The sequence below is a fragment of the Gorilla gorilla genome, chromosome 10 (assembly GCF_029281585.2).
Source record: "Gorilla gorilla gorilla isolate KB3781 chromosome 10, NHGRI_mGorGor1-v2.1_pri, whole genome shotgun sequence".
NCBI lineage: Eukaryota > Metazoa > Chordata > Mammalia > Primates > Hominidae > Gorilla > Gorilla gorilla.
In genome coordinates this window covers 52,533,947-52,559,845 of record NC_073234.2, presented here as the reverse complement: position 1 = coordinate 52,559,845, position 25,899 = coordinate 52,533,947, and the positions used below count along the sequence as shown (strand labels likewise).

Below are 25,899 nucleotides of genomic sequence, written 5' to 3'. Positions count from 1 at the left end.
ACACAAATCTGGGAAGGCACATACTGGAGCTCATGATGCTGAAAGGCCTTGAGTAGTCACACTCTGAAGATACTGCAGCTTCTCCTTAGCAGGGAGAAAGCCACAGGAAGTCCTCTGACCACAGACAAGAGGCCCACGGAGCCCTGGAGCAGGAGGTCGCCTCCTACACCAGGCTCTGTCACTTCTGACCCACCCAGGGCCCAGAACAGCTACAGAGAACAGAGAATTTTACAAAGAGTTTGATTTTATTGATATTTAAATATATTAAATATTTCACTGAAATACATGGTTCACCATCCTCCCCCACCCCCACAGTGGTTACATTATAAAACCAAAGCCCACGGCCTCCCACCTCCTGACTCCTCTACCAACTGGGTGAGGAAAGGGACAATGGTAGCCCAGGGGAAGGGCATGGCTGGCACTGTGGTACGGGGAGCCAGGGTGTGGACAGGCCCTCCCACCTGGCAAGAAGCAGAGACAAGCCACCCAAGGCTGAGGTCTTCCCACTCTGATCTACTTATACCCTCACCCCTACCCCATGGCACCAAGTAGTCTCTTCCTATCCCTTCCTATTCAGGGATATGGCTGGGGACAGGGGAGTAGATTTTCTGTCTGGAAAACAAGTCTTTCCCCCTCCTTCTGCCATGACTAATGAAGTACCTGATGGCCCATTTGGTTGATGCATGAAGATGCCCAAGGGAGGCAGTACCCAGAAACCAGGCCTCCACAGGGAGCTGGTGTCAGAAGGGGCATGAGGAGGGGCAAGTGCACTGCCTGCCCCTTCCACTCCCAAACCTAGCAACTCTGGAAACCCTTCTCCTCTGCCTCTCTAGTCATTTCCAAGACAAAGTGATCTTCAAGCAAAATTCAGGCTAGTGCCTTTGGCTTAAATAGGTACAGACAGAGAAACTGAGGCACCAACAAATTCAGGCCAGAGTCAAGGAGGTTGCAGGGAAAGGGGTAAAAGGAAGGCAAAGACAGGAAGGGAATCTAGAGTTCAACCTCTTAACCCTTCTGCCAGCCCTCAAGGCTTCACAAGGGGCTGGGGAGCCAGAAACATGCTAGACTCAGGCTGAAGGCTGGGGAAAGCCAAGTTTAAGGTTCCTCTTCCCCACCCCGTAGTACCAGTATCCAGGTCCTCAGAGGGATTCCATGCTACCCCAGCCCCAAAGCATACCATGTCCCAGGACACTATCTGGGGAAGCCAGGAAATTCCTGAGCCTCTGTCCATCAAACCCCAGACAGTTCAAGTGCTGGCATGGAGCACTGGGGCTCAAGCAAGCGCTTGGGTCCCTGCCACAGACAGGGAGAGTCATGCTGCACACATGGCCCCCAAACGGCACTTAGGGATTTGGCACAAAAAGGACTCCTCTCCCTCCTTTTGCTACCACACCCCATCCCACTCCTGTGCAACCTGGGCATCTCTTTACATCCCCTGAAATAGGAAACCCTGCTTTATTCCCAGAAGACAGACGCCCACAGGAGAGAGGCAACTTGGGGTGGAGAGCTGAGGAGCAGGAGCACAAGGACTCACATAGACCTGGAAAACAGATATGCACACAAAGACCAACATGCACACACAGTTACACAAACACACGGGCCCTCCCCAACACCAGAGACTTGGGAGGGCAGGTTTGGGATCAGGGTCATCTTTCTCCATGCCCTGACCCTTTTCTATTTGGCAACAGAAAAGGAAGAGATGCTCCATGCCCCCTTGCCAGCAGACAGCAAGAGAGCACTGGGGCAGAGTGACCTGATCTGGACCCCGATGGGGTCCTCAGATCAGAGTCTGGCACTGCCCCAGCCCTGGCCGGCCTGCTCTTTGGCACCTGCAGGTGAACTTCCAGCTCCTGACCTGACATCCCCACACACAGGCTTGCTCTCTGAGCATTTTTCACAGTACCAGTGAGGCCAGACACCCCGTTCCCTGGAGCGTGCAGGAACTGGGGCTAAATCTAAGCTGTCAGAGGTCCCTTTGTTCCCCTTTGGGGACAGATCATGGGACTAAGATTTGGCACATGGAAACATTCTCCTGAAATATGGCCAAAGCTGGCTCCCCAGAGCTTCTCCCTCCTCTGCTCTGTGCGTAGGAGGGACACCTGGCTGGGGTGGGGAAGTGCCCAGGACCAGTGCTGGGGATGCAGGTATTGCAAAGGCAAGCATGGAATAGGCACTCCTCATGCCTGTCTTTGTACAAAATATTGTACAAAATATTCCCAGGAAAAAAGAGGGAAAAGAAGGGCTCAGCCCTGAACCTGCTGCCCAGACAGACAGGGAAGGGTAGGCATGGCAAGCTGCCATTTTAATCCCTCAGGCAAGAGGCCTCCCTCTGCTTCTGCTACTGACCCCTCCCCTGCTCCCAAAGGCTGGAAGATTGGAGAGGGAACAGCCCTACCCCAAGTAAGAAAGAAAGTCACTTGCATAATCCTCTTGGTAGGTAGCCCCTTGTTTTCCAGCTTGAGGGCAGACGAGCATGATCCAAGCACAGCCTGCTGGGATGTTCCCTTTTGTGGTTAGCAGGGTCTGGAGGCTCAGTGCCCCCTGCCACAGCTCCACCCAGTGAGCACAGAGTCCACTCAATGCCCACCTTGGTCCCTTCAGCTGAATTTGTGGCTGGGCCCTGTTAACTGCTGGGGCCCCCATTGAGGAAGTAGGTGGTCATCTCCCCCTTGCCCTTCACCTTGACCACCCCTCGACACTCCAGCTGGTAGCCCTTGGCAGCTAGAACCTGGTACAGGTCCGTGGTCACCTGGGGGAGTGGGAGGGGAGCCCGCTTAGCCTGGAATCCTTCCTGCTGCATTTGCAGGGGCCCAGGGGTTCTCTAGTCAGGCTAGCTCCCTTCCCCCAACCCCTGCCCCACCATACACAGAACACTAGCCACCCTACCCCTGTCCTAGCAGACTGCAGAGACACCTGTGGAAGCCCTCCGGGCCCATGTTCCTCCCAGCCCCTGCTCATATCCCCCTCACCTGGATTCGGTCGGGGACCCCCGTGCTGTCCATACGACTAGAGACATTCACTGTGTTCCCCCAGATGTCATACTGTGGCTTCCGAGCCCCGATGACACCTGCCACGACTGGGCCCATGTTCAGCCCTGAGGTGGAGAGAACAGCAAGAGACTAGTGTATGCTCCAGGGTCAACCCAGGGAGTCATCCCACCTCCTGGCACCGGTAGAAGGACCCAGAGAAAAAAATGGAAAAAGGACAAGTCTCCTGGTTGTAAAGAACAATCTAGTTCAAGACCAGCCTGGCCAACATGGTGAAACCCTATCTTTACAAAAAAAAAATACAAAAATTAGCTGGACAATGATGGTACATGCCTGTAGTCCCAGCTACTTAGGAGGCTGAGGTGGGAGAATAGATTGATTGATTGAGCCTGGGATTTGAGGCTACAGTGAGCTGTGATTGTGCCACGGCACTCTAGCCTGGTACAGAGCAAATCCCCATCTCAAAAAAAAAAAAAAAACCCAAAAAACAAATAAAAATACCCAAAGACCTGAGCACCTCAGTTTAGGAGCTCCCCTGAGTCAAGACAGCCATGCTATAACAGTAATCTCCTGAATGCCTATTCCATGTCAACCACTCTAGTAAGCATTTTACCTGGCTTCATCCTTTTTTTTTTTTTTTTTTTTTTTTTTGAGATGGAGTCTTGCTCTGTTGCCCAGGATGGAGTGCAGTGGCACAATCTCAGCTCACTGCAACCTCTGCCTCCCAGGTTCAAGAGATTCTCCTGCCTCAGCCTCCCGAGTAGCTGGGATTACAGACATGTACCACCACACCCAGCTAATTTTTTTTTTTTTTTTTTTTGGGGGGGACGGAGTCTCGCTCTGTCACCCAGGCTGGAGTGCAGTGGCACCATCTCGGCTCACTGCAAGCTCCGCCTCCCGGGTTCACACCATTCTCCTGCCTCAGCCTCCCGAATAGCTGGGACTACAGGCACCTACCACCACACCCAGCTAATTTTTTGTATTTTTAGTAGAGACAGAATTTCACCGTGTTAGTCAGGATGGTCTCGATCTCTTGACCTCGTGATCCGCCTGCCTCGGCCTCCCAAAGTGCTGGGATTACAGGCGTGAGCCACCATGCCCGGCCTAATTTTTTTTTTTTTTTTTTTTTTTTTTTTTTTTTTAGTAGAGAAGGGGTTTCACTCTGTTGGTCAGGCTGGTCTTGAACTCCCAACCTCATGATCTGCCCACCTCGGCTTCCCAAAGTGCTGGGATTACAGGCATGATCCACCGCGCCCGGCATGGCTTCATCCTTTCAACACCTCTAAAAGGTAGGTATTATTATCCCCATTTTATAGATAAGGTAACTGAAGCTTAGAGAAGTTAGAAGACTTCTCAAATAAGCCAGTAAATGGAGCAGCCAGAATTCAAACCACATAGTCCATCTCTAGTAGCCATGCTATTAACCACTCCCATCCACCAGTTCATTTGAGAGGAAATACCTCTTATTGGACTGGTCACAGATAAGGACAGAAGTATTCAAGTTTATATAAACCTGATTTTTAATCCCAGCTCTGCCACTTACTAGTTGTTTGACCTTGGGCAAGTTATTTAATCTCTCTGAGAGTCAGTCTCTATCCAATGAAAGGCGATAATAATATCAGGATTAAAATATGCTCAAAAATTTATAGGACAGTGCCCAATGATCTCTGTTCTTAATATCAGACTTGATATAGGAGGTCAGAAGGAAGAAAACCCCACAGGAGCCCTGATGGGAAATCTGTGATCCCATCCCCAGCCTATAATCCCAGCTTCACCCGGAAAAAGTCCTGGGAAAACCTGCCAAGCAACAAAGCCCTCTTACCAATCTTCATCTGGAAATTGTTGAAGGAGTGCTCATTGATGTGCTTCATCTGCTCCATGAGCCGCATGGCGTAGTCAGCCAGGGCAGTGATGTGAGAGCGGCCCACCTGATCGTAGGTGCTGGCGTTCAGCCCTGAGGCAGCCATGTAGGTGCTACCAATCGTCTTGATCTTTTCCAGCTGCCGGAACCGCTCCTCGCTGATAATCTGAACAACACAAGGAGACCTGGCTGTCAAGGCAAAGACCCCAGACCCAGCCCTGCCCCAACACTCATTTCTTGCCACGCCTTGGCTGCCTTCCCCACTTCCCTGTCTCAAGAGCCCCCTTCCAGCTGCTGCTATCAGTTAAGACTGAGGAGCTGGGAAAACAGGCAGCCTAGGACTCCAGGCAGGACTTGGGCATACAGCTTCAGAAGGTCCCTCCAGTAGCTCACTCACAGAACACAGACCCACAAGTGCAATATTAAGCAATTTCTCCAATCCTTACCTTTTGGGATACTGAGTCCCAGAGTGAGCAAGTGACTTCCCTCCAGAACAGTGAACAGCCCATTCCTGATCTGGATGTTCAGGACACTACCTCACATTTTGCTTCAATTTTCTCTATTCAGAGGACCATCTTGCTTGGTTGGTCTCATGAGGTTCTGTCCACAGACTATTGCCTTCTTCTTCAGTGACATCCACCTGGTACCTATCCTATCCCCCTACAGATCAAGTCCTCCCCTGCTCCCCAACAGTGATGACCCTGTCCCACTAGGGCTGACCCCCTTGCTGCCTCTGACACCTTCATGGGTTCTTGCCTCTGCCTCCACTGTGCCTACCCTTACCCCTGATGACTCTGGGTCCCATCAAATCTTTCTTTCTCTTCCCAGTTCCACTCACCCATTCCAATCCCTGGTCTCCAAGTACCCCCCATTCTCTGCCACCACCAGCCAACTGGAAAAGTACCTCATCAAAGTCAGCGATGATCTCGTTGAGCAGCCGCAGGCACTCGACACCCTCATTGTTTGCCTCCAGCTCCACATAGAACTCAGAGAAGTTGGCAATGGAGGCAAACATAACAGCCACGCACTCACACGACTGATAGTAGAGTTCATCATTGCGGCGCTCCCGGGCCAGGAAGTGGGCCGCCACGTCCTTGGGCAGAATGTTATGCAGCAGCCTCCGGTTGTATGCCTGTAGCTCCTCCATCTCCTCCTTCTCCCCTGTTGCCTGTGGACACCACACCCATCACCCATTGCCCGACATTCACAAGGGGTAGGTGTGGTGGCCAAGGCTTGGAAGTGGGGATCAGAGGGAATCACATAGAGGAAGAAAGGCCCAGACAGATGAGGCCTAAAGAACAGGCAAAGGGGTAAAGGGGGCAGGTACAGGATGGGGCAGGGAGTAAGGGATGGGCACAGAGAAGGAATGGAACCAGGGTGGGCCTAGGTGCGGCCTGAGCCTTAGCCAGCTAGCACGAGATACATTGTTGGCCTGGCCCAGGCTCCGCCCCTAGGTTCCTCCTCTTCCCCCAAAGGCCCACACAGTCACCTGTAGTTTCCAGAGGAAGTCGAGGCGGGCAGTCGACTCCACCTGCTGAGCATGCAGATACAGCGCCAGCGCAAACACCAGCAGAATCACAGGGGTCATATATTTGAGGGCCACCCTCCCTGCAGCTGGACTAAGGATAAGCAGAGACATGCTTGGTGTCTGAAGGAGGCATCTAATGGCTCTACCCTTTGCTGCCTCGGAGCCCTCACTTACCAGTCCAGCCCATCAAAGGTCTCATTGGAAGAAGCCCTGGTAAGAAGATAGAAGAGACAAAGTCATCAGTGCTTCCTGGATTGCTGGGTGGGCACATGGAAGGGGAGACAAGAGACTGCATTTACTGAGCACATACTGTAAGTCAGGCATTGGGCCAGGGCTTTTACTTACATTAATTCATTAAGAGTAGAGGTTAAGAAAACCTCTGCTCTTAGACACTCCTCTACTTACCAGCTATGTGACCTGAGACAAGTCACTTAACTCTCTAAGCCTCCTTCCTCATCAGTACAACAGGGATCAGATCTAAATAATGTATGTAAAAGGCTTAGCACAGTGCCTGCCATATAGTCAGCCTTCCATAAATGTTAGTTACTGTAATCTTTACAACTACCCTGTGATTTAGGTGACATTGCCATTTTACAGATGAAGAAATTGAGGCTCGGAGAAGCTAACTCACCTGTCTAAAGCCACACAGCTAATGAGCAGCAGAGCAGGGATTCAAACCCAGCAGACACCAGAGGCTTTTTCTACTACAACAAGCTATGGCCACATATCAAAGGAATGGGGTTTTGCAGAGGAAAAGCCAGTGTGGTGTCCCAGGCAAAGCCCCCAAGCAGGAATCAGAAGCTTTGGTTCCTAACCAGAGCCCTGCCACCAAGCAGCTGTATGTCCTATGGGTGGTTAAGATGGTGGATGTGAAAGCACCATGCAAATGTAAGAGGGAATTTTTTTTTTTTAATGTCTAGCCTAAAGACACAAGGATTTCCCAGGACTAGGGTTTCCTTGGGGGTAACTATTTGGGGTCACATGCTGGGAGCTCCTCCATCTCCTCCCTTTCCCCCACAGGGGAGTTGTGGCATTCCAAGGCACAAGGGGCATGGGCACCAGAGAGGCTCACAGTGACCTAGCAAGGTGAGGGAAGCTCCTCGGGTATTAAAGGACCTGAGAATAAACTCACAAGCCATGGACGCCAAGCAGTAGGTCATAGTTGTCAAAGATGGTGGCTGGGGGACCCAGCAGAAGCAGCACCAAATAGATGAGCCCCAAGACAAAGATCATGGCCAACTTCCCGATGCTGCTGATGTGCAGGAAGACAGAGCTGGCCAAGAGACTCAGCAGCATGTTCCCGATGAAGTACTGCGGGGGTGGCAGAGGCAGCGTTGGGTGAAGGCAGAGGCCACAGCACCCTTGGGCAGGGAGAGCCCTGCACTCTCCTGCCTGACCTAACCTTCCCGCCACACCCCTCAAGCCCCCATATCCTCCACCTTCCATGCCCAGCCCCTACAACACACCAGGGCCCCTGGTTGCTCCTAGTGTGGGAGACTCTGGTGAGTTTCTGGGTCCCCAGCGCCCATCACCAGGCCTGGCACAGAAGGGCCAATGTCTGTGCCAGGACAGCCCCCCCACCGCCTGAGCACTGCTCGAACACCTCAGGAAAGCTGCAGGTGGGCATGGTGCCCTCACACAGGGGAGCATCCAGGCCCAGAGAGTAATTGAGCTGCTGCAGGTGGCAGGCAGTGATGTCAGCAGGTGTTAAATTCAGCATCCGGGCTGCACAGGTCCGTATGGGGGTGTGGTTACAGGTGAACTGCAAAAGTGGAGGGGTATATCAGGGTAACCAAGGAGGGAAAGGGTTGCAAGGTACCTGGTGAAGCCATGTACCCTAACCTGGGCTATGCCCAGGTACCTTATACCCCATGGGCCTTAGTACTCACTCAGGGATGACAAGAGGTTGGGAGAACAAGGAAGGAGAATCGGAGTTAACCTTCCCCTATTCTGGGAGGGGGCTCCCTGAGGGCAGAAAATATGTCCTTTTCTCCTCTGTACTCCCAGTGTCCAGGACAGTGCTTGGCACAGAGCAGAGGTGGGAGAATTCCCACTGGACCCTTACCATGTTGGCAATGGCAGAAGTAAACACAAGCAGGACGGAAAAGATGCCAACTGCGGTGCTATGTGCCCGTGAGCGGACAATGCTGCGGGACAGACGTTGCAGGGCCTTAGGGAACAGCTAGAGGCATCAAGAGACCAAGAGTTGAAGGTTGTATCAGCCAAGGAGGAAGGCCAACCAGGGATGGGGCCCAGTGGAAGAGGCATGGCCTTCTCCCTCTCCCCATGTGACCTCCTCCCCATCTGGAGTCCAGCCTGCCCTCCCCAACAGCCTCAGAAATCCCCTTACGTACAGAACCACAGGAGTACACGGCACAGATCAGCACGGTGATCAGCAGCAGCAGGAAGATGCTGGCATAGATCCCAAGCATCAGGGTGGAGCTGGGGCAGAACAGGGCCAGAAAAATCATTTAATTCTGGAAGATCTGGGCATTCTTGTACCACCCTCTGGAACAAGCAGGGATGCAGGCTCCAGGGATTATGGGCTCGTGTGGGTATTTAGGAAGCTTCTGGGAAGTGGTGGAGAAGAGAGAAGCTAAGAGAGGAAAGGCAGGGCTCTCACTGTGGGAAGATGAGAAGCTGGATGAAGCAGATGAAGCAGAAGACCAACAGGGCACAGGCAACGTAGGCTCCGAAGCGGGGATCCACCTTCCGGGAGTACTGAGGGAGAGGAGGCTGAGCTGAGTGCTGGGCCCTCCCTAAGGAAGGTAGGGACAGCAAGGACAGGGCACTACCAGGGGTCTCAACAGGGAGGAGATGCAGTTGGCTCAACTGATGAAATCCCCACCCTGCTCTGTGGTCCCTTCTCCATCCCCCAGAAACACCTGTGCCCTCACCTGTGCTCAGCCTTCCCTGCTGCGACCTGCCCCTCCCCCAGCCCTTGTCCTTCTGCCCTGTATCCCTCAAACCTTCTTCTCAAGATCCTCTCTCTGGAAGGTGAGCAGAAACCGGCGCACATGGTCCTTCCGCAGCTGATCAATGCTGCGGGCATCAATGGCACGGCTCAGGAACTCATCCACCTCATCCTCAGGGTTCAGGGCATCTTGGGTGCCCCGGCTGAGGGCAGGAGACATGGTTTCACCAGATGCATGGGCATGGCCATGTGAGAGACAATGAAAGGAAAGGTATGGACAGCACCTGAGGGAGGGAGGGAGAGCCAGGGGGGTGGCTCCTGCTCCCACACAACACTCCTAAGGTCAGGGAAAAGGAGGATCTCGGCTCCCCCCAGCCCCATCCCAGGGTGCAAGTGCCTTCTCCCTCCTCAGTAACCTGACTTACTTGTCTTTGCTGGAATCATCAATGCCCTGGAGAAGGGGACAGAGTGTGGAGTGAGGTGAAGGGCCAACAACCTTCATCTCTGCAGCTGCTTCCCCCACCCCAACACTGTGCTGAGGGTGTCCCCACCATATCCTCTGGGGGCACTGGGACCCGAGATGAAATCTTCTCACTGCCCCAATACCAGAAAGCATACATGGAAATGGCAGTCACAAGAAAGGACAGGGTCAGGGACAGGGTATTGAGGGAGCTAAGAAAATGAGGCCCTAGGTCTGGTGCTGAGGGCCCCTCACCATCTGGCGGAAGGCCTTGGAGTCCTTGGTCCGGGAGAAGGCACGATCAGGCACCCAGCGCGGCATCAGCCCTTCCATGGAGTTGGCCCGAGTCCGCTGCAGCTTGGCCAGCATGGCCTTCTCCTCTTTCTGTGCAGGCAGCATGGGTACAGGCTCAGAAGAGGGGCCCAGAGGAGGCCTTGGCCTGCTCCTCCCCATTTGTCCCTCTTCTTGCTCCCCTGCCCCCAGCCCTGCCCTGGCCCTGACCCGTTTCTGGCTGGCGCCCAGGATGAGGAAAGTCTCAATGTGCTGCTCCTTGAGGTATGCGTTGCGCTCGCCACCACGGCCTGGCTCCACCTCGTAGTCCCCATTCAGGTACTGCAGTGTTGCCCGAGTGATGTGGATGCGGCTGTATGTGGCCAAGAGGGTGAGACCCTGGCTCTCCCACCTTGCCCCCATCCCCCCCACCTGGACCCCCCTACTCACCCAGCCCGGCCTCCTGCCTCCATGTGGTTGGCCAGGGTCACATCATTGGACCACACATCGAACTGCCATTTCCGCAAGCCAAGGACGCCGCAGTGCACTCGCCCGCTGTGGATGCCCACGCGCATGTTCACATTCACACCTGTCACCTCACGTACCAGCCTGGGAGGATGCAGCCCCAGATCAGCTCCGGCAGTCTTCCCCTCCCCCAGCCCACAACCCAGGCCCTTCACTCCCGTCAGGGCCCAGTGGGCAAGGACAGACCCAGATGCAGGGGACGGGAGCACAGCCTTGGTTGGACATGAGCAGAAGGCTGCATGGGGCTCAAGGACAAATGTTAAGGCTGTGTTCAACAGCAGGGGCCCAGCAGCATCTTATGGAACTAAGCTAGGAGAAGAGGAATCACTGTTATCCCCTCTGGCCTGCACAGATGGCATTCCCTCTAGCCCAACTCCCCTACCGCATAGGCTCTCCCGGCCCCATCTAGGCTGGCTGGGAGTCTAGGGGTCCACATGTGTCTTTGCACAGGTTGGAGGAAGATTCCCCTTCCCTGTGACAGACAGACCTCAGAGACAGAGAAAGCCAAAACTGAGGAAATCTCCTGAGGTCTCATCAAAAAGTAGGAGCAGTCTGGGGCACCCGCAATTCCAGGAAGCCTAGGAATGGGGCACTGCTTACGAGATGGCCTCGATCATGTCTACCCCCATCTCCACACAGCAGTGGGCATGGTCGGCCCTGGCCTCTGGCAGCCCTGACACACAGTAGTAACAGTCCCCCAAGATCTTGATCCTCAGGCAGTGATTCTCCTGAATGGGAAGGAGGTGGAGGGAAGGGTAACCTTTACTCTCTTGCCCACCCATCCTGCATGGCCCACCACCCTCCATGCACACTCTATCTGCCCTCAAATCCCCAGCTGCTGCCAGCAAAGCTGTGCTCTCACCACGGTCAACACCCAGGCCCAATCCCAAGGCCCAGCACCCTCACCGCAGCCAGCTTGTCAAACCGGGCAAAGAGCTCATTCAGGGTCATGACCAGCTCCTGGGCGGTGCACTGGGATGCCAGGCTGGTGAAGCCCTCAATGTCTGCAAACAGGATGCTGTAGATGACAGCAGAAGATGAACAGACCACATAGCCCTCAAAGACTTCCAGACCCCCCGCCCTGCTGGGCATCCTCCTACCCTCACCCTACCTGACATTGTCATGCTTCTGTATGTAGATCTTGTGGAACATCATGTCTTCTTTTTTTGTGTTGATGTCTTCTTTCATCTCCATGGCAACGTGCTGGGGCAATACCGACAGCAGCAGCCGCTCCTAGCCCAGTGGTTCCAATAGGGCATCACTATACTCTTGGCCTCACATTGCAATCCCTCCTGGTCTCTCCACATCGCCAGAGCCCTCCTAGACTTCTCTGAAGACCTGACCTTCCCTTCTGGACTGTGGCCTGACCTTCCCCCATCAGAGCCCCCTCTGACCACCCTCCATTGAGCCCCTAGATGTGCTCCTGTCTACGCCCTCCTTCCCTTGGACAGGACAAAACCCCAGTATCACAGGGCCTCTGTGACGCACAACCCAGGGGAACCATCACACTGTGCTGCACGGAACTGGACAAGGCAGCAGATCCAATGTGCAAGTTATTTGGGGGTAAGGTTGGGGCAGGCCCTGGTCACGGGGAGCAGCCCCACCTGCTGCCGATTCTCATGCTGCAGGTGGAGCCGGGCCTGGATGTAACCGCGGGTCTCCTGAAAGGCCTGGCGCTGAGACACCTCTGCTGGATAGTGTGTGCAGATGCCAATGACATTGGTGCAGAGGAACAGCAGCACATTGGCACCGAGCTGCAGGAGGTGGCAAAGGTAGACGGTGACCATCTCCTCTGCCTGCCCCCCCCAAACACACACACACATTCACACAACTTGCTAGGTTCTCTGAGGAAGGAAGCCAGGGTCCTGCAACCTGTCTGTCCCCAAGCTACTGCCACCCCTGCAATAATATATCTCTCCCATTACCCACAGGACCCCAGATCCCAGCCAACTGCCTGAATCCTCCATGACTAGAAATGAGATCTTTTCACAGCTTCTGGAAGCAGAAGACCAACTAGGGCCAGATAAGTCATGGGGCCCAGCCCCAGCACCCTGTATCTCCTGCTCCTCAAACACCCCACACAAAAGACAAATGCTGCTCCTTTTGCAGGTGCTCCTCCTTAAGGACAGCACCCAGGAGACCTGAGCTCTACATCCTCCTGTGAGTGACCCAGGACAAGTCACCTCCTCTCTCTTGGGTTTGCTCATCTATAACCCAAAGAGGAAGAATGAGAAGATCTCTAAAGCCTCTCCCTGACTTGACATAACTTAGTAACAATAATCACCATTGTCATTATTATTATGGTAGCTAATTTGTTGGCTGCCTACCATGTGCCAGGATTCTGTAGGTGTCTTCTATACACTGACTAACACATTTCTTTCTTTTTTTTTTTTTTTGACAGAGCCTTGCTCTGTCACCCAGACTGGAGTGCAGTGGCCTGATCTCGGCTCACTGCAACCTCCGCCTCCCAGTTCAAGCGATTCTCCTGCCTCAGCCTCTGGAGTAGCTGGGATTACAGCCACCTGCCACCATGACTGGCTAATTTTTGTATATTTTTTTAGTAGAGACGGGGTTTCACCATGTTGGTCAGGCTGGTCTTGAACTCCTGACCTCAAGTGATCCGCCCACCTCGGCTTCCCAAAGTGCTTACGGGCATGGATTAAAGGCATGATCCACCGCACCTGGCCCCTAACACATTTCTTAAAACTCTGTGAAATAGGTAACAATATCCCATTTTAAAGGTAAGGGAATGAGGCACAGAGAGGCCAAGTAACTTCCCCAAGATCACACAGCTGTTAGTGGCTAGTGTGAGACTTGAACCCAGGACAATCAGATTCCAAATCCTGTGTCCTAATCCTACTATCTATCTACTGCATTCCATACTTTGTAGTGCATTCCAGGTTTCCAAGATTCCTACTCACTCTACTGAGTCAAGCTCTCAAGCCCAACCTCAGAGCCCTGGCTTGAGAGTCATCAATTCTACTGATACAAAGGATGTCCCCTAATTGGAGATGGGGTCCACCATGCCTGGCCACCCCTCAAGGTATAACTCCCTCTGACACTCAGCCCTGCCAGGCCCTAGGCCTAGGGCCCCACCCTAGGAATGTTCAGCCCCCAATCATCATCAGTGGCACTGGCTAGAGAGCAAGTCTAAGGGAAGCTGGCCTCAGTGTTTCTGGAAACTCAGGAATTAACCTGGAGCTTGCGGCTCCACCCCAGAGTTGGATGGGGCAGGGCTCTGGTTTAAGGAGAAGGGAGAGAAACAGCAGAAGCACTTCCTGGAAGCCAGAGGTTCTGGGCTCTAACTTGAACTAGAACTAGTCCTGCAAAATTGGGCAGGTCACTTAAACTTTGGGACCTCAGTTTCGTCTTGGGTAAAACTGAGGGGGAGGCCTGGCTCACCCCTAGCCATTTCCAGTTCCAGCCTCTGGGATGGGCCTCCTAGCTTCCCTTCCCAGTCCAGCTCACAGGCCCAGGATCAACTAGGCTGAGCTCCCCCTCCCAGCAGCAGGGGTGAAGAAAGGGGCACACTATCTCCCTTGGGGGTTTCTAAGAATAGCCCCCAGTAGGGGAGAAGGGAAGGGGGGCAAACCAGGCAACTTCCCTTCCTGGCCCCAGGAGCCCAAGAGGAAAATGTGAGTCACGGTGGAGGGAAGGGGAAGGGGGACGAGACTGAAATAACTCTGTACACACACATCCCTATCTGACTGTGAGAAAAAATGGATGCCAGGGGACCGGAGGAGACTCCAAGCTGGGCCTGGGTCACTGGGTGACACTGTTCAGTATGTCTAAATGAGTGGGTCGGTAGGGGACAAAGGCTCCTTCCTGTGATTGTGAGTAGGGGTGGATCTGGGAAGGGGCTGCCCAAGTAGACGAGGAAGGAGGCCACAAACCCCACCCGTCTAGAAACCCACATACCCAAATACCTTCCTCAGCCCAGAGGAAGTTGTATGGGCAGCCCTGGCCCCAAGGACTGGCACAGGGGCAGCAGTGACTTTCGCCACTGCCCCAAGAATGTGCCTATCGAGATCCACTACGTGAGGCTGTAGCCAGACACTCCTGGGGAGACGGGCACAGTCCTCGCCTCCCTGGGACTGCACCTCCCCAGTCAGGCACTGGGCCTGGCTCTGGGCACCATGCCAGTCGAGAGCAGGGAACAGATGCCCACCCAGCCCATGCCTGGCCAGAGAGGAAGGGGGAAAGGAGACACCACCTCTAAGCTCCTTCCCCAGGAGGGCAGTTCAGCCATAAAGCCCTGGTTGAGAGCCACCCTGGAAGAGAAGCTTTGGGGCGGAAGGACCTGGCCCTTTAAGATGTCTGACAGTGCCCTAAGGGCACGTGCTCCACAAACAAACGGGCTATAAAGTTACTTTTAAAAAGGTACGTTCTGGCATTCTGGCCGGGTGCGGTGGCTCACGCTTGTAATCCCAGCACTTTGGGAGGCCAAGGCGGGTGGATCATGAGGTCAAGAGATCGAGACCATCCTGGCCAACATGGTGAAACTTGTCTCTACTAAAAATACAAAAATTAGCTGGGCATGGTGGCGCGCTCCTGTAGTCCCAGCTACTCAGGAGGCTGAGGCAGGAGAATCGCTTGAACCTGGGAGGCGGAGGTTGCAGTGAGCTGAGATCGCGCCACTGCACCACTCCAGCCTAACGACAGAGCAAGACTCCATCTCAAAAAAAAAAAAAAAACCACAAAAAAAAAACAGGTAAGTTCTGTTCTGCAGCACAGGCTGGGTGGAGAAGGGCATCATGCCAGAGAACCTAGCTTCTCACCCTGGGATCCCCAGGCAACTTCCTCTCTGTGCCTGAGGCAGGGTGGGCAACAGGCCACAAGCCTTCAAAACCTTGAGCAAGACAGCACTCTCTAGTTAGGGTCCAGTGGAGGACCAAGGCGCTGTGCTGATGGCGGGGCTGTGCCTACAGCAGCGCCTGAAGGACCCTGGCCTCTGCTCCCTGGGCAGGGGGGTAACAGGAGATGGCAGATCCACAAACTAACGTCTCTCTGAAAGGGACTTCCCAGAAACCCCTTCACTGGGTACCATGCCTTCCAGCACTCCCCACACCTCCCTGCCCCCAGGTGTGAACACTGCCCAGTCGGGTTCTACTCCACTCTAGGAAAGGGTGGGGCCCCAACAGCAACATGAGCTAGATGCTATTTTTATTCCAGCTTTGCAGACTGGGAAACTAAGGCTGGGAGAGGTGAGGCTAGTTGTCTAAGATCCCACAGAAAAGAACACAGCCCACTGGATAAGCAGGTCAGCCTACAGCCACTCCACACGGAGCCGTGGAGTCCCACCTCACACACACTTGGAGCCTGGAGACAGCAACAGGCATGGACAGAGAACCTCAAGGAAAGGCGCCCAGGTCCCTGGTGCCCAGCATGGGGAAGGTGGGATACGATCAGACTTAACGCTCCTCTCTTCAACAGTCCAACCCCATTCAAACCACATCCAGTCCAGAGAGAACTGACCCCAGCTCTTCACCTTCCCTGTCCTCCCAGAAGTGGCCTTGGTCCAGGAAGGAGGGGACTTCTCTCTTGCTGACAACATCCAAAACCTGCTCTATACCTCCAGATCACCACCTAGAGCTGCTCTTCAGGGATAGCACCAGCGCCTCAGTCTCTGGTGTCAACTTGCCTGCTGAGATGCTAAGGCCTGGACACAGCCTGCACTGCCTTTTCAGCCCCACGGTGGCCCTGGGGCTATATACCACACCCCTGCCTCCAGCCCCACATTCTGTCTCTACAGACTGCACTACTTCAGCAGGCTAAAGAGCCGGAGACTGGGGCCCATGGTGACAGAGTTCAGGCTTGGGTCCTGGGGCCCTCCCTCCCCTCAGCAGTGCCCTCTACCCCAGATCCCACATGGAGGCAGACCCCTCAACCCTAGCCTCCCACCTCCTGCTCCTCCTCCCAGATACAGCCAGACATCCCTGCACCCAGCTTCCACCCATGACTCACCCGCCCTTCCTCACTAACCCCCACCTGCTTATGAGGTGAGAAATTCCCCACCTGCTGCCCTCCATCCCTACCTCCCTGGCCACCTACCTGCTTCCAGAGGAAGGCATCACCACGGTTAAGTTGCCAGGCCAAGATCAAATGCAAGGTGGAGAGGCCCAGGCCGCTGAGGACGGCAGCCCGCATGCGGATGGGGAGGAGCGTGTAGGCGATGTAGACAAAGAACACAGGGCACCAGAGGCCCGCAGAGGGGCTGCGCGGGTCTGCTGCGAGGGCGCCCCCGACCTGCACTGCCGCCAGGATGCCCAGCACCACGTAGCTCACCACCCACATGGAGTCCTGGCGGAAGCTATGCCGGTTACACACCACCATGAGCCCCACGAACAGGGCGGCGGCACAGGCCAACAGTGCCACATAGGCAGGCTGAGGGCGGGCAGGTGCGGCGTGGAAAGCCAGCAGCACCGCCGTGAGCAGCACCAGCACCGCCATCAGCAGCGTCAGGCTGCTCTGGTTCATCTGGAAGAAGTACCGCTGGTACAGGCGCTCCAGCTTGGCCGAACGGAACTGCTTCGACTGGAACACCTGCACCAGACGGCGCCAGCAGGATCGCCCACTCCTGGGCACCGCGTCGGGCGCCACCTCAGCCGTCCCGCCCGCTGTCGTTGTCACCTCGGTATCCTCGAAGCCCAGGGCCACTGCCCGCAGCCCCAGCTCCTTGCCCTTGCCTGGGCCGCCCCTCCGGATGAAGGCGTCATCCTGCCAGGGACACCGAGGGGGGCCCGCAGAGGTGGGGCTGGGTGGCTCTGCATCCCGGAGGCAGCTCATATAGCGGGGCGTGCAGAAGCCACCTGCCCGAGTGCCACGGCGCCGCGAACGCTTCTGCCCATTGCGTTCACCCCAGGCTGTTTTCCGTTCATCCACTTTAGGGACCAGGAGGCCACTAAACCATGACATGTTGCTGGTAGGGAAGGAAGGAGATAGTATTAGAGACCATCCAGTAGGAGTGGTATTAATACCACCATCACAGCCACTGCCACCACTAGTAGCTCATTACCTAAGCACTTCCCACTGACAAGCTATGAGTTTCATCCTCATACAATTACTTGGAGGTAGGCAACAAGGGTATCCCCAATCAACAGGTGAGAACCCAAGACACAGTCAGGACAAGAAACTTGCCCAAAACCAGGCACAGCGGCTTACACCTGTAATCCCAGCACTTTGTGAGGCCGAGATAGGAGGATGGCTTAAGGCTAGGAATGTGAGAGCAACCTGGGCAATACAGCAAGACCCTGCCTCTATTAAAATTTAAAAAAATTAGCCTGGGCCAGGCGTGGTGGCTCACGTCCGTAATCCCAGCACTTTGGGAGGCCCTGGCAGGTAGATCACAAGGTCAGGAGTTCAAGACCAGCCTGGCCAAGATGGTGAAACCTCGTCTCTACTAAAAATACAAAAATTAGCCGGGCGTGGTGGCGGGTGCCTGTAATCCCAGCAACTCAGGAGCTGAGGCAGGAGAATTGCTTGAACCCGGGTGGCAGAGGTTGCAGTGAGCAAAGATCGCGCCATTGCACTCCAGCCTGGGTGACAGAGTGAGACTCCATCTCAAAAAAAAAAAAATTTGCCTGGTGTGGTGGTATGCACCTATAGACCGGGCCATTCAAGAGGCTAAGGCAGGAGGATTGCTTGGGCCCTGGCGGTGGAGGCTGCAGTGAGCCAGGATTGTGCACCACTGAACTCTAGCCTGGGCAATAGCCATAGCCTGGAAAAAAAAAAAAAAGGAAGGAAGGAAAAAAGGAGGGAGGGAGGGAGAGAGGGAAGCAAGGGAGGGAAATAAAATAAAATAAAATAAAAAGAAAAGAAGAAAGAATTGCCCAAAGATCCAGCAGCCACATAAGTGAGAGAACCACGATTCTAAACCAGATTTGTCTGACCCCAAAGCCAGTATACTTGAAAATTTCCCTAAAAGGCACTGTTTGTTGGTGGTCACAAACTCAAGTGCCCAAGTCAATGAGTGAAGCAGCTTATGGTTCAGAACTGGGAGGAAAAGAGTTCATACCCTGTGCATGGGGCAGGCACCACCCAGCAGCTGTAGACTGTTGCCACTGGGTCCCAGTGGGGCCCGATCTGATTTTTCTCAACAGAAGCAGAAGAAAAAATCTGGAGTTTTTTTTTTTTTTTTTTGAGACGGAGTCTCACTCTGTCACCCAGGCTGGAGTGCAGTGGCACGATCTTGGCTCACTGCAAGCTCCGCCTCCCGGGTTCACACCATTCAGCCTCCCGAATAGCTGGGACTACAGGCGCCTGCCACCATGCCCGGGTAATTTTTTCTATTTTTTAGTAGAGACGGGGTTTCACTGTGTTAGCTAGGATGGTCTCGATCTCCTGACGTCATGATCTGCCACCAGCTAACAGTGATAATCCTAAGGCTCTTCAGCTTCCTCACTGCACCCCAGTCACAAGAACCTCTTTGCTGTTTCCCAACACACCCCGCACAGGCCAGCCTGGGATCTCAGTGCCTGCTGTTCCCTCTGCCTGGAACAAGAGCTCCTCCAGGTCACATCCCAAATGTCCCCTTATCAGTGAGGCTCTCTCTGACCACCCTATTAAAATAGCAACCCCCTTTCCTGGAGCTCTCTATCTTTTTCCCAGCTTTATGCTTTTTCTCCATAGCTCTAATCAGCAACTGCCATTCTATATATTTTTCTTATGTGTTCATTTTCTGTCTCTCCTGACTGGAATGTCAGCCTTATGAAGGCAAGGATTTTGACCTGCTGTGCTCACTGCTGTATCCACAACCCTTAGAAGGACCTAAACAAGTGTTCATTGAGGCCAGGTATGGTGGCCCACACTTGTAATCCCAGCACTTTGGGAAGCCAAGGTGAGTGGATCACCTGAGGTCAGGAGTTGGAGACCAGCCTGACCAACATGGTGAAACCCCATTTCTACTAAAAATACAAAATTAGCCAGGCATAGTGGCGCATGCCTGTAATCCCAGCTACTCGGGAGGCTGAGGTGAGAGAATCGCTTGAATCCAGGAGGCAGAGGTTGCAGTGAGCTGAGATCACGCCATTGCACTCCAGCTTGGGCAATAAGAGCGAAACTCCATCTCAAAAAATAAAATAATAAATGTTCATTGAGTAGATGGATGACTGGATGGATGGACGAATGATACTCCATGCACTTTCTCTATGCTTTAAACTGTTCAAGATCTTTCCACATCCCTAATTCCGTCTGATCTTCACCAAAACCCTGAGAAACTGGTCCTGTTGCCTCCTGGGGCACAAGACAAATTTGAAAGGAAAAATACATATAAACAAAAACTGAGGTCCATGGCAGTTTCATATGGCTAGCCCAAGTTATAGAGATCATGGTAACCAAATCAGTCCCAGATCCCACATTTCCTGGAGGAAATGTCATGAACTGAGGTGGGAGGACTCCATGATGATACCTTTAATGTGACTCCTGGCTGAGCCCAGGTCAGAATAAGATGAGGCTAAAAGCACTGTCATCCATGCATGCCTGTGTCCCCACCAGGGCCACACTCCTCTATGCTCACAGAGTACCCTGAGGGGTCCCTTGTACTTAAACCTGCTGAGCTAGCAGCACTGACATTTGTACTCACTCGGGGACAGGATGGAGGAATACTCAGCACTTGCCCCAGGTGGCCATAGAATGAGAGCTCAAGCCAGACGGGCAGCGCTTGAAGCAGACACCCAGGGACCCACAAGCAGAAGGCAGGCTGGGGAATTCTCTGCATACCCCAAACCTCCCATCCCTGGGTCACCCTCAGCCAAGTTCTGTCGGCGCCCCTTCTCCTATATCCCACAGAGCAGCATGTCCTTCAACCTCCTTTTGGTTTTTGGTTTAAGACGGAGTCTCACTCTGCCCCACCTAGGCTGGAGTGCAGTGGCACAATCTCAGCTCACTGCAACCTCTGCCTCCTGGGTTCAAGCAATTCTGCCTCGGCTTCCCCATAGCTGAGATTACAGGCACCTACCACCACACCCGGCTAAATTTTGTATTTTTAGTACAGACAGGGTTTAACCATGTTGGCCAGGCTGGTCTCGAACTCCTAACCTCAGGTGATCTGCCTGTCTCAGCCTCCCAAAGTGCTGGGAGTATAGGCATGAGCCACCATGCCTGGCCCCTTCAACCTCTTAACAACACCAACAGCACCATCTGGAAGGACAGATCAGGAATACAAGACTTTTGGTCAGGCTGGCATTTGGAAAAGGTCACCAAAGAAAGCCTTGCTCTTCAAAATACTTCATTAGAAGCATGATCTTTGGCATGAGACCAGGTTCCAAACCTTAGCGTGATTATTTGCTAGCCACACTGCCTTGGGCAAGTTATTTAACCTCTCTGTGTCAGTACCTTCATCTGCAAAATGGAAATGATAATGGTCCTCAGGAAAGAATCTAATAATGCCTGTCAAGAAGTACACACTTGAAAAATATTAGTTCTTCTCCTCACTCTACAACACTTTAAACCCAAACCTCTGTCAGCGTCAAGAGATGGAAAGATGAGAAAATCATGAGCAAGAACACACGTCTTTCTAGCCAGTCAGATGCCTGGTTCTATCAGTCCCTGTGTCCTTGGCTGTCAGTCCCCAGAGCTGCTGGAGACAGAGCCCAGAGTAAGCAGGTTTCCCACCACCATCCACCACCCACAACATTTTGCTTCAGCCTCCTCCATTCACCAGTCCCCTTCCCTGTTCTTATCTCCCCCCACACACACCCCCCACCCCACCACTGGCCCGGACCTGTTCCCAAAGGACTAGTTTCTGGCCATGTTCCAAGCCCCCTGGAAACACATCCTAGCATCTGGCTCATACTCACAGAGAAAGGGGCAAATGCTATCCAGGAGAATGCATGACCCTCCCAGGAACACTCTGACCCCCGCAAGGGGATAGCTTCAGAGCTATGTAATTGTCCAACCAACTGCAACCATCCCACCCTGGGCTCCACTCCAGGCACTGCCCATCCCGCAGAACTTGCCGGCCTCCCAACATTTCTGGCACCCCATGCCAGACTGGTATGGCAGGGAACAGGGGAGAGCACTGTTCCAAGCCACAAAATTTCTCTATATGGTCCCCCAACCCACTTTGTCCAGCAACCCATCACTATGAGCCCTGGGAGCACAGACCACCTCCCTCCTCCCCAGAGTCAGGCTCCTAAGCCTTGTGCCTCTGACCTCCTCCTCCCCTGAGTGCTGGTCCATTTGCACTCTCACAGATCTGCTGTTCTTCATACCACCGGCTCCCACAGCCACAGCCATGTCCCATTCAGCCTGGCAGGCCCAGGCTCAGTGCCTCCCAGACCTCAAGTCCCTCCCAAACCCTGATCAGGCTGAGACCAGAGTTTGGAACCAGCCAAGGCCAAGGCCCAGCCCTAAGGATGGCTCTGCCCACTGCCTTGCCAAGCCTTCCTGGCCACCTCCTGTCTATCCCATCCCCAGGGCCCATCTGCCCCTGCCCTCCTTGGCAAAAGGAGGCTCCAGGGGATTAAAAACGACTTCAGAAAGTTCATGGTAAGAGGCACTGCCCAGGCGGGGCCCAGCAGTGCCAGCACCACCCACCATACTCGGACGTGGGCCTCAATTCTTCAATTCTGGGCCTTTCCAGATGTAGAGGAGCCTACCCAGGGCCTGTATCTGTCGGTCCAGTGCCCGCTGCCGCCTTCTCCCATCCCCAATCCTCACTCTCCCTAAAGATTACAGAGGGCTCCCACATCACCCTTTACTATGCAACCCCCACCAGGTCCCTCCAGCTCACAGGGGTAATCTGGTAAGGGGAGGATATGGGCAAAGAGGCTCCCACGCCTGATTCCACTCTAGCCTTTCAGTCGAGCCCCAGAGTCGGCTTTAAATAAAGTCAGCTCCCCTGCCCACCCTGCGGCAGGCCTTGGGGGATGTGGGGAGCCGACCCCACCCCTTTCATTCCCAAGGTTTGGGGTGAGGGGAAGGAGAGGGACTCCCGCAGACAGAGGGCATCCCTCCCTCTGCCCAGGCCGGTTCCTCTCCCCTAAATGGAATCTCCCCCAAACTCGGAGACACCCCACAGCCCCGCAGCAAAAAACTCAAGCCAGCCCCTCCCCCAGTACGTGCCAGATCCTCCTGGCCTCCGGGCCAGCCTGGAACTCGCCCCGTGGAGGGAGGCAGGCGGCGGGCGACAGGGGTGGCGAGCGCCGGACCTAGGAGTCCTCGATCCCACTGCCTCCATGACTTCCCTTTGCCAACCCCAACTCCCTCGGGCAACACTGCCGAGACGACCCGTCCCAGGCTTCGGCGCCCCCACCCACAAACTCTTGTCGAGAGCTGCTCGGGTGCGTTCCAATCCCGGCGCACTGGGAGCCCGAGCGGCCACTTCCCCCAGCCCTCAGCGCGCTCACCTGCCGGCCCGGCTCCGCGCCTGCCCTGGGCCCCCGCCCCGCCGCCCCCGCGGGCTCCGGCCGGCCGGCCGGCCGTCCCGCGGTCCTCCGAGCCCGCGCGTCCTGGCCGTCCCGCCCGCCGTCCGCCGTCCGCCCGGCCCTCGCCCCCTCCCGAGCTGTCCAGCGCAGCCGCCCTCTACCCCGGATCCAGAAGTCCCCTCCCCGCTGGCTCCCGGACTCCCCGCCTTAAAGGCACAAGCTCCTTTTGTCTGGGCATCCCCCTCCCCCTCCCCAGAAGTGGGGGCCGAGTTGCCCACTCCCCTTCCTAGCAGCGGGGTAGGGGCGGAGGAGGCCAAATAATGGGACCCCTCCCTCCGCGCACCCCCTCCTCTCCTCCGGCCGCTTCCTCCCCCAGTCCTGGGAAGACAAGCAGCTACTGTTCTGGGATCAAGACCCCGCGGGGAGGGGACCTCGCAGCCCGGTCCCCTTCCCTTCACCCCGCCCGCCTCCTCCGGCATTCCTCTCCCGCCCTCACCCCGGGGGTCCCCGAGCGCGCCCGCAAACCCACCCCACACGGCTACATCCCCCGCCCCGCCCACCGAGGGTCGCCTTCCTTCCTGTCAGGGTCCCAGGGGTTGGGCCGGCGCCCCGCGCCCACTCTTCATCCCCACTTCCTCCCTGCCCCTGCCCCAGCCCCAGCCCCCACCTAGCCATTCCCGCCCTGCCTGTCACGGCCCTGCGCCCTCCCGCGGGAACTCAGTTTAATAATTAATTAAGCTCTCATTCCACAAGGCGCCAGGTGTGTGCGGCCTGCTTGCCCGCACACCACTTCTTTCCTCTTCCCCCCAGCCTCTGGGGCAGCGGCCCCGAGGCGAACCTCGGGGCCCAGTGGAGGGACCCAGGGAAGGGGCACTCTCCCTGCCGCCCCCGCAACCCCCCGCCCTACTCTCTGGGAGCCCCTCCCGCGCACCTGCCAACTTGCAGCCTCACCCCCAGGCATCTTTTACCCAAAGGGCTGTGCTTCTCTGCTGGGGGTTGGAGGGGCTACTGGGGTGCATTGCTAAGTGCACGAACTGAGAAACTGGGACTTTAGTTATTTCCAGCACGGAGCAGCTGCCCAAGTTACCTGGGAGATGGGAAAATCGTGTGAAAGCTGGTTAACCCTTTGAGGATTAGAATAATGGTGGAAGCAGAAAGGAGAAGGAGTTTCACTACAGGATGTACGTAGGTGAGTGTGACTTTAGAGGGGGTGCCATTCTGGAGCTGGGAAGAAGGCAGCCTGCCTGGCTTCCTTTTGAGGCCCCCTCTCCATTCCCTCAGTCAGACCTCTAGCTCCTCCTTCCAATTCAGCCCTTCCCCAAGCAGCCTATTCCCCACCCAAGATCCCAAGACCTAGATATCTGAAGATGCTTCCTCCTCAGGACCAGCCCTCCCTGCAGTCCTGTCCTTCAAGGCTCAAGTCTTGTCCACTCCAAATCACCACTGGGATTCCTAAGTCCAGGACAGAGCTTCAGGCAAGGAAAAGAGAAGAGTTGGGAAAGCCAGTTTCCAACATTTATCAGCCACGTGTACCTGCAAACTGTATACCTTGGGTAAATCATCAATCTCTTGAAATGGGAATAAAACCATCTGCCTTGTCTTTCTTACAGGGTTTTCAGAGTCAGATAGAGAAATGTTTGTTATAATGTTTGAAAATGGGAAAGTGGTACTTTCTCATTTCTCAGTTGTGCAGGCCTGGCCTGTAATTTGATCTTTGGGGCCTCTTTGCCTGACTTCTCACTTCAAAATTTCCTTAAAAATCGTTTTTGCTGGCCGGGCGCGGTGGCTCACGCCTGTAATCCCAGCACTTTGGGAGGCCGAGGCGGGCGGATCACAAGGTCAAGAAATCGAGACCATCCTGGCCAACATGGTGAAACCCCGTCTCTATTAAAAATTAGCTGGGCGTGGTGGCGGGCACCTGTAGTCCCAGCTACTCGGGAGGCTGAGGCAGGAGAATCGCTTGAACCCGGGAGGCGGAGGTTGCAGTGAGCCGAGATCACGCCATTGCACTCCAGCCTGGGAGACAGAGCGAGACGCCGTCTCAAAAAAAAAAAATTGTTTTTGCTATCAAAATTTCCTCTTCAAAATACCTGAATCAGGTTATCTACCACTTACGCTTAGAATAATGTGCTCATGAGCCACATGGGGAAAATGCAAAAAACAATTGAGATAAATGTGCGTTAAAAAATGAAATTTTAGGCCGGGTGCGGTGGCTCATGCCTGTAATCCCAGCACTTTGGGAGGCTGAGGCGGGCGGATCACGAGGTCAGGAGATCGAGATCATCCTGGCTAACACAGTGAAACCCCATCTCTACTAAAAACACACAAAAAAATTAGCTGGGCGTGGTGGGGGGCGCCTGTAGTCCCAGCTACTCTGGAGGCTGAGGCAGGAGAATGGCATGAACCCAGGAGGTGGAGCTTGCAGTGAGCCGAGATTGTGCCACTGCACTCTAGCCTGGGCGACAGAGCAAGACTCCATCTCAAAAAAAAAAAAATTAAATTTTAGCTGGGCACGGTGGCTCATTCCTGTAATCCCAGCACTTTGGAAGGCCAAGGCAGGCAGATCACGAGGTCAGGAGTTCAAGACCAGCCTGACCAAAATGGTGAAACCCCGTCTCTACTAAAAATACAAAAATTATTGGGGAGTGGTGGCGCGTGCCTGTAATCCCAGTTACTAGGGAGGCTGAGGCAAGGGAATCACTTGAACCTGGGAGGCGGAAGTTGCAGTGAGCCGAGACTGCACCACTGCACTCCAGCCTGGGCAGCATAGCAAGACTCTGTCTCAAAAAAAAAAAAAATTAGCCCAGCGTGATGATACGTGCTTATAGTCCCAGCTACTCAGGAGGCTGAGGCAGGAGAATCACTTGAACCTGGGAGGTGGAGGTTGCAGTGAGCAGAGATCACACCACTGCACTCCAGCCTGGTCAACAGGGCGAGACTCCATCTCAAAAACAAAGAAATTTTGTATTTTGGAATGGAAGACCTTGTC

At 54.6% G+C, this 25,899-nt stretch overlaps 1 protein-coding gene and 1 long non-coding RNA gene across 4 annotated transcripts; one reads left to right on the top strand and one right to left on the bottom strand.

Annotated features, from left to right (window-relative positions):
• Positions 1–226: 226 nt before the first annotated feature.
• On the bottom strand, positions 227–23,070 carry ADCY6 (adenylate cyclase 6). 3 transcript variants are annotated; one of them, XM_004053055.4, is made up of 22 exons: positions 22,893–23,070; positions 16,597–17,464; positions 12,150–12,299; positions 11,657–11,778; positions 11,452–11,563; positions 11,146–11,273; positions 10,471–10,629; positions 10,252–10,393; positions 10,006–10,134; positions 9,716–9,741; positions 9,346–9,493; positions 9,000–9,097; positions 8,731–8,818; positions 8,442–8,558; positions 7,980–8,138; positions 7,509–7,687; positions 6,551–6,586; positions 6,338–6,467; positions 5,753–6,016; positions 4,810–5,014; positions 2,970–3,094; positions 227–2,749 (listed from the first exon to the last, which is right to left on the bottom strand). In XM_004053055.4, exons 2-22 carry the CDS (start codon positions 17,458–17,460, stop codon positions 2,624–2,626), a joined length of 3,507 nt encoding a protein of 1,168 aa, XP_004053103.1. In that variant the 5' UTR covers positions 17,461–17,464; positions 22,893–23,070; the 3' UTR covers positions 227–2,623. The 3 variants fall into 3 exon arrangements, with proteins under 3 accessions (XP_004053103.1, XP_063550087.1, XP_063550088.1); XM_063694017.1 differs by lacking the exon at positions 22,893–23,070 and adding an exon at positions 21,342–22,863; XM_063694018.1 differs by lacking the exons at positions 8,442–8,558; positions 8,731–8,818; positions 9,000–9,097 and having other exon boundaries at positions 22,893–23,055.
• Positions 23,071–23,557: 487 nt separating this feature from the next.
• On the top strand, positions 23,558–24,517 carry LOC101140703 (uncharacterized). The gene is made up of 2 exons (XR_002008282.3): positions 23,558–24,099; positions 24,293–24,517. It is a non-coding gene; the product is annotated as an uncharacterized lncRNA (long non-coding RNA).
• Positions 24,518–25,899: the final 1,382 nt, after the last annotated feature.